We start from the raw sequence: 8534 nt of genomic DNA, 5'->3' as shown, positions 1-8534 counted from the left end.
AAAGTGTTCCATAATGCAACATTAATTTCTTTGACGACCTAATGAAATATTTGTATTATGGCTATATGCTTCAATAAATGCATGATTATGCCAGCAAATCTGTAACAAAATAATGTAAAATTATACCATTTCTACAGAAGAATAAATAATGTCATTTTAAAGTAAAAATGTCTGCAACCATAGCATCCAAAAGTATTGGGAATATTCTGTCTATTGGATATAATCAAAACAACAGATGGGAAACTAGAAAGAAAGCTACAGATTCAATAAGGGGTTAAGATCTATGTGCTGGAATCCACAATGTCCTAGGCCCGACCACCACTAGCTAGTTGTGGGTCTGATAGTTAGTCGTAAATATAAAGAAACAGAAATCAACCACCCTCGATTTCTATCAAAAATTATATTACCCAACCTCCACCCTTTTACTTATAGTTGTAATAATATATGACGTTGTACTTTTAATACTGTTATAATATATATGATGTTCTAAACTATAAACCCACCCCTATAATTTTGATATTCCTATATGATTTCTATTTTAATGCATTTAGGGGTAACTATCATGCTCACAACCAATTATAGATGGTTAGTGGTAGTGGTATTTGGGATGTTGTGGGTTCTAGCACTCAGATCCTAACACCCTACTGAATCTGTAGTTTGCTTTATAAGTTTGCACCTGTTGTTTTGATTATGTATGACATTTGGAATATCCCCAATGTTTTTTGGATGCTGTGACCATAGACATTTGCACTTTAAAATTATACCATTTATATTTTTGTATAGATGGTATAATTTTACATTGTTTTGTTACAGTTTTGCTGGTGCACTCATGTATTTGTTGATGTGTTCATCCATAAAAAAAAATGTTGCATTTTTACATTATATGTATATATATATATTCTCACAGTATTTGTTACTTCAGTTATAAAATCGAATAACAATTAGACGTAAAATGTTTTTTTCTTTGAAGACCTTTGACCTTCATCTACTGCAGTAACATTCTGAATAGTACAACTTGTAACAGGTGTTCTTAATTACATGTTACAAACAAATTTTCTTACCACTTCTACCTTGTATTTCACATGTAGATAGAGCAGAAGACAGAATGAAACACAAATTTTCATCCCAGTATGTTGTTAAGCCTTTATCCTAAAAATAAATTTTATAAATATATCATTAAAACATCTTTTTATAACCATTTATTTTCCATAAATCTTATGATTACAAGTTTGTTTCAGATATTTCTACAAAGCTACACAAGGATTATCTGCACTACCCATTAGAAGAAAGGCAGTTCCAACTCTTTAGCCACTTCAATCACATAGTGGGATTTGACCATCACTGTTACAACACTATTAAAAATGTTTTAATGATATCTTTTATTGAAATATTAATAAGGTGTGGAGAGGTCAGTTGGAATGTGAAGATATAAACCATATAATAGAGTATATTCTATTGCATCTAAGTCAGTAAAAAGGAATAAAGAAGCTTAAAAGTGTAAAATAATTGTGAAGTAAAGTGTACAAATAATACCTTATGTTTAGTGTAAAAAATAAATAGTATAAAAGCACATATGTTACAATTAATTACTTTAATGTTTTTATCAGCAGAAGTTTTACTCTTTTTGAAGAGTTAGCTATTCATGTTTTTCTACATTATTAAACTTTACAAGCCAATGTTATGATAGAAATCATAAGCATTTTAAAATATGTACTCAGTATTTTATAATAATCTTGAATCTGAAACGAATTAACCATTTATGAACATTTACTAAATTGTCAAACTAACAAGTTTCAATAAAATAGAAACAAATAGTGAAAACAGTGAACATTGTAGGTTCTTAGACTTAAGATATGCTAGGTACTGATCTACATTTGTAAGCTAAGTCACAAGCACTGGTTCTTGTGTTAGCCTAAGATTAAGTTATTTTAAGCCTAATACATAAAAAGGAAATACTCTAAATATATCATTATTGAAATAATTTTCTTGATAAATGGGAAATTAAATATTATTTCCTATTAGAAATTTAAAGTTCAAGCAGTTTTCCACAATGAGGGGAAAAAGCTGATGATTTAAATTTCCTGTGGCTAATTGCCACAGTTACCAAAACTTTTATAATTTTTTTTGCCCGACAAAACAAAATTATTCTACTACTATCTAATAATATAGGCTAGTATGATACTTAGTTTAAGATTTTAACTGAACAGTGGCACAAAATTAATATTCTTATTAACATTTCACATAAATACATTAAGTCGGAAATGCTGATCAAAGTCTGAATTAATAATGATTAAAATCAATTATGACTTCAAAATACACAATGTTAGTAAATTGAGTTTATACCTAAGATGTAAGTTATGTGTGTTATATTTGCCAAAACAAAGGAGACTTGAGACTTACTGCTCTGTGTTCAGTGATTAGCACTTTGAGTTGTTCTTCTAAGTCAAGACTTGCTTTGGACACATCTATGGTGGAAGCTAACATTGTTGGCCATGAAGGAATTGTTGTGGAAATCAGGGCTATAGCATCAGTAGACATTGACTTCCACTTAGAAGGATCATTTAGATCAAAACAGCATCTTTCAATTGAATCAGTAGGCTTTTAAAAATGAAACAAAAAATGCTCAGAAAATTACCATTTTATAAACAAAGGTATGATGTTATAAATCCACTTGTACAATCTAAATTTTAACTTTATTTTTATAATCCAAATTTGATTATTAACACTATCAATCAGGCTCAGTGTTAGCTATTTTGCTGCCCAAGCAAGTTTTCAATCTGCCACTCCACACCATCCAACTTTACTTTCAATTGTGTAACAAAACCACAGGACTGTAAATCAAATCTATTTACTAAAGCCTGAGGAAATATTACAGTAACTGTTAACACATTACTACTGTGCCAGTTCAAAGTTTTATAAATATTGGAATTTCACTTTTCTTGCTTTTGTTGAGGTAATGTTACACACTGCTTATTTTAAGTTAAATTTTATTCACAAATAAAATTGTTAATTACCAGTCAAACAAGCCTTGCTTGTGTCATGGGTGAATACTCTTGTACATGTATTCCAATACACTTTTTAGTTACTTCCAGAGAGCTTGTAATTCATCACACATTTCTGTTACACTGACATCAGTTGTTTTGCCTCTGATAAGCGAATTCTTAATCTTCTTTTTGACAAGTTAGCAATTCAGCTGTATTTTTGTAGTTGTTGATAAATGTCTCTTCCCAGTTCCAGATAGTATTTATGGATAGGTACTTTAGAGCTTTTCACTTGAAAACTACATATTTTTTTCATTGGTGAATTTTTCTTTTCTTGCAAACGTTTTCCCTTGACTTACATTGCCATCTTTAGGATAGCCAAGTATCCACAACTGTACTGGATTGATTTTGACTAACAACTGTAACACCTTTGAGTTGATTTCTGGCCATTTAGATGAATTACTCAAATAAAATGCATGTGTATTTGTATTTTCTGTGTACCTTTTCTCTATAGAATTGTCTTTGTTATGAGAAATGATGATTTCTTTTATTTCTGAGAAAGCACAGTGGGGAATTGTAGCACTGGTTTTTTTCACTAATTTGAGCAAAAGTAGATTATTGACTTGAATATTGAATGGTAATCTCTTCCAGGGCTTGAGTTTTGTAAAGTTATCAAGTGGAACTCAGTTTCACAATCCCTATAATACACACCTTTTCAAAGGCTTTTGACATTTTGAAAAGTTTGCAAAAAGTCAACAACAGTCTCTTATTTCGATTATTTGATGATGTCACAATGTGTGTTGACAAAAAAAAGTAACTCAATTACAGAAGAATGACATGTCGCAAAGTAGGCCTACAATAAAGTACCGTAGTTGCCAGAATATAATGTAAACCCAATTTTGAAAGGTTAAATTGCAGAAAATTTGTTTTTTTACACATCAGTTGTACAGAATGTACTGAATAGTTTCTAAATTCAGTAAACAATTATCGATGTATTAAACATTTTTGGAAATCTTTCATTGAAATTGTTTTTGTATGTTAATTTTACAAAATTTATTGAAAAGTTTATACGTGGTCATACATTAAGCTAATCATTTATCTTCACATAAATCTTTATCATTGCTAGAATTCTCACTATCATTGGATTCATCAAATTTGCTTCCTTGAACCTTTGCTTCATCCTCTTCTGATTCCCACGGCATGTCATCATCTGTCCCATCCATTACACCAGATATGCAACATTTTATTAAACCTTAAATGATGCCTTAATGATTTTCAGTGGTAGCTTCTAGTAAAATACCTAACAAAATTGAATGTGCACAAACATAATACACAGTCAGTTTTTCAGGAGGTATTTGGAGAAAAAAGTGTGCATGATATTTGGGCAAATACAGTAGGACTGCATAAACAATACAAATTGGTAAGACTGTGATAACTTATCTTTAAACTTACATATGTCCTTGGACATTCTATAACAGGAACATTTTCATAAAAATTTCTAACAAGAGGTGCATTTTTACAACAATTTCTTATAACAGGAATAGTGCTCCAGTTTACTACCCCCTCAACTCAAGCCATGATCTCTTCACCTTCTTTTACAATATTTCACACTGCAAGAACTTTGTGAAGTGGTATTCCTTCATTTTGTTATTAATTATTACTATGTTCCAGTTTTACTTAAGTTTTCCTTTAGTTAACATGTTGCTTGAGTTTGTTTATGCATGATATCAACTAACATTTCATTAAGAGTTAATTATAACACCACTCTCACAGCAAGAAAAAATGACTGACACTGGGTGGCTTTGTAGTTTTTGTCACAGTAGCTAGTCATTTAAATTAATTGGTTGCTATATGTCAATAAGTGTTGCTATGGCCATATGCAAATAAGTTGAACAGATGTTTTGCAGCTGGTACATCTCCCACACTGAGTTGTAATATAGACACCTGGTAGAAAATTAAAAGTGTACACACACAAAAAAAGAAAGCTGAAGAATGCAATAGACAGGTGTTCAAGAATGTACAGTTTTAGATTGGACATTGCTTGAAACTCGACTAGAGTTTGTAAGTGTTGTGATATATAATTAATCATTTGTATTCTATTGTTAAATGGACTTTCTGATAATTTAGAGAGATAAATTTTTTTCTTTCCCATTATTTTTCCTAACTTTTTGTGATAGGTCATACTGTTAAGTCAGAGAAATTTGGAATTCAGTTGTGTTGTTTGTACAAGTCTTGGCCTGGCTATTTAGAAATTGAGTTTAATTCTGTTTAACTAGTGAAATGAATATTCTGTGTTTAAGAATCCTGGCATTAATGTTTCAATTATTCTTAGCATAAAAGAAAATATCTGTTACAACTTATGAAAAAGTGCTGTTGTGGTTTTTCACTTTTTCTGTTTTACTTTGACAATACTAGACAATGCCTACCATCAGATACATTTTTAAGTTCACATGTTAATCAGTTTTCATCTACCACTGTTTTAATTGTAAATTTTTTGCTATCTTGCACTTTTTACAAATTTTTTAAAACTTAAAAATAATTTTATGATAATATTTTTATTCTGTGTGATTCCTGAAAAAGTAACACAATAAAAACTTGCAGTCTTAATTGTGAAACTCGAATCTTGCTTATATACCATGGTGGTCTAGTTTTGAGAATGCTTTAAAAATTCTTAACTGTAATTTTTAAAATATTACGTATGCTGAGTACTTCCTGAAAATGATAAATTTTTCTTGTAAATGGAGAGAAACTGCAATGCTCTGTTCCTGCTGTTCAACTGACTACTTACAACAGACATACCTATCCAGAGGAAATTTAACAGGAGATGTGCAGCAAACTTTGAAATGAATTCATCAGTAAATTTATTTTGGAAATATTTTTTATGTCAACATGAGAAATTTTTACTGCAAATTGAAGGAAACTGCAATGCTCTGTCTTTGCTCTCCAGTTGGCTACCTGCAGCAAGAAAATATAGCAAGAGATGCAATGCTATTAATATGCATTAAACATGGAAATGAATTCATCAGTAAATCTATTTTTGTTCTGCTACTTGGACAATTTCCTGCTTGCAAATCTGATAATGCCAGCCCTGCTTCTTATCTCATTTTCCCAGAAACAACATACAAAGATATCAACAATGATACACTTGCGCTTTGTTCTATAAATTATAAAGTACTGAAAAATATTTTATTCATATACATGTAATGTTCTTAAAAGAATATTTATTACATCTGTTTTTCTTTCTCATTATTCTCTTTGTTTATTGTACATGCTTGTAAATAGCAACTATTTCTACATCATCTGATACAAGTATTTTACTGGCCTTCTCAAATGAAAGTAGGACTTCTGAAGTACACTGTAAGATGAGGTAGTAACTTTTATGTATGAAAGAGCAATTAACTCTAATATCTAGAAGTATGAAAAATTTAATTAAAGAAAAACATAAAAATTACTCTGTAGTCATGTCTTGACACTTCTAGTTTCTTTAATGACCTCTGAATCCTCCTATTTTTGTAAGTCTAACTTTTATTGATTTCTTGGAATGAAATGAAAATCAAGTCTCAATGATTTTACAATTAGTAAAATTTTTAGTAATGGTAAAAATGTTGTGCTATAAGGTAAAAGTCATTTTACATCTCAGAGTTACCTAATTTTCAAGCTTCTAGCACAATAGTGGTAATTATTTTTATATAATCTCATCTTATTTAAGATTTCTTGTATCTCTTACATAAACTTATTCTTCATGTTACCATAGCAGTAACACTGATTACTAAGAAGGTTGATTATAATCTTGTTGGTACTAACAATTTTAAGAACATTTCCATAGTTATTAAACATTTTAATCAGTAGGCTTAATATAAAAAACAACTTGGAATCAAATTGAACATAATAAATTTGTTGTGAGTTTTATACATGACAATTAAAAAAAGTTCACAATAAAAGGATATCATGCAAGGCATAAGTAAAAGCGAAATAAAACTAAATATTTTCATATTTGGTGATTTCTTTTTGTCCTACTGGACAAACTAAACATTCATTCCAGAACAAGCATGCAGCTATTTTGATGATAACACAGGTTACACAGTTATCATGGACAAGCCCTAAAACTCATAGCAAATGATAGAGAGAAGCATTGAGAGCAAGACTATTATGATATAATGGACACTGTTTATTTAAGATAAAGTATTCCTACAACTAAATTGAATAACAATTGAGATATCACTTTAAAATATTTATATAGTCAATATAGAAATTTAGAATTGTTATAAAATCACTTAGCTTATCCTAACACCCATAACAACAAAGTAATCATTAAAGCTTGAATATTTTGTAGATGAACTAATCATATAGGAAAGGCTTTGTTTCAAAAATTCATGTAAAACTATATGAGGGCTATATGCACAAGAAATCTCTAATTTCAAACTGACAGAGAAGGCAGCTAATCAACAGTAACCATCTCCAATTCTTGGGCTACTCTACTCAAATAGTGGGATTTGACCATCACTCTTATAATCCACTCATGGCCCAAATTCAGTTGTTTTTATGTGCCATGATGTAAACTATAGATCCTTGGATTCACTGTCCAGAATTCTAACCACTAAACCACACCAGGCCTAAGACAAAAATCAATTTAAATAATTGTCACTTGGGAATACTGGTCATGATATCAGTACAGACAACATGTTAATAATGTTCAATATGACCACAGTTATGTCCACAATATTCCAAGTGAACTTTTATTGATTTCATAGATTAAACATATATATATATTTATATATAGTGCCTGCAACTTCATTGGCTTCCAAATACAATACCTACATTCAAAATTTACCTAATTAATATGTGCTTAAATTTCTTCTATATAAACTTTCATAATAGTGAATGAATTGGAGCCATTTCACAGGGAACATTCTTTTCAAAAAACATGTTTTTACACTTAAGCAAGCCTATAGAATGTCAGTAATTTGCAAATGAGTGTCTGGTAGCATATATATATGAAATACACTAATAAACTTTCATGCATAATATTAACAGTTAAGAATTGTTATTTCATTAAGCTCACAATTATGTATGCAAAAACTTACCTGACAATTGGCAAAAAAACTTTGATGATTAAATATACAGCCAACTGTCTTAAAAGGATGCTTGGGCTTCATTGTTTTACTGCAATCTTTTTGTGCTGAACAATGCTTATACCTGTAAGTATTGCAAACATATGTTTTCTAAAATTATTGTAAACAAATCTTTGTGACTGCCAAACATTATAATAAAATGTCACTAAACACAGAATAACTCATAGAATGTATCTCTCTCTCTCTCTATATATATATATATCACATTACCGTTTTTGGTCCAAGTTGTCATAGCAGATAATGTCTGTGGCAGTAGCACCCAAATGTGTTGACGATATCCCATCTAGAGTTGAGGTTGCGAGTAAGAACTTTTAAAACAGGGTTTATAGTTCTATTATCCGCTATTACAATAAGTTGACTACCTGGACCAATAACAGTAATGCCATATTTTTAAGTCATTATTGTTTTATAGTGCTGATTC

The 8534-nt window shown here is 30.1% G+C and overlaps 1 protein-coding gene across 6 annotated transcripts in view; it reads right to left on the bottom strand.

Moving 5' to 3' along the window:
* Positions 1 to 8534, bottom strand: part of LOC106462160 (centrosomal protein of 76 kDa-like) — a 90879-nt gene that overhangs the window by 10799 nt on the left and 71546 nt on the right. For all 6 annotated transcript variants that reach the window (XM_022389331.1, XM_022389330.1, XM_013922058.2 and 3 more), the window contains exons 8-10: positions 8066 to 8177; positions 2401 to 2598; positions 1062 to 1149 (exon numbers count right to left, since the gene is read on the bottom strand). In XM_022389331.1, the coding sequence (XP_022245039.1) occupies positions 1062 to 1149; positions 2401 to 2598; positions 8066 to 8177 (398 nt within the window). The remainder of the gene's footprint in view (positions 1 to 1061; positions 1150 to 2400; positions 2599 to 8065; positions 8178 to 8534) is intronic.

This window comes from Limulus polyphemus, unplaced genomic scaffold (genome assembly GCF_000517525.1).
Source record: "Limulus polyphemus unplaced genomic scaffold, Limulus_polyphemus-2.1.2 Scaffold1106, whole genome shotgun sequence".
Classification (NCBI taxonomy): Eukaryota; Metazoa; Arthropoda; class Merostomata; order Xiphosura; family Limulidae; genus Limulus; species Limulus polyphemus.
The sequence above is the reverse complement of the archived record's forward strand: the minus strand, read 5'-3'. Positions and strand labels throughout refer to the sequence as shown.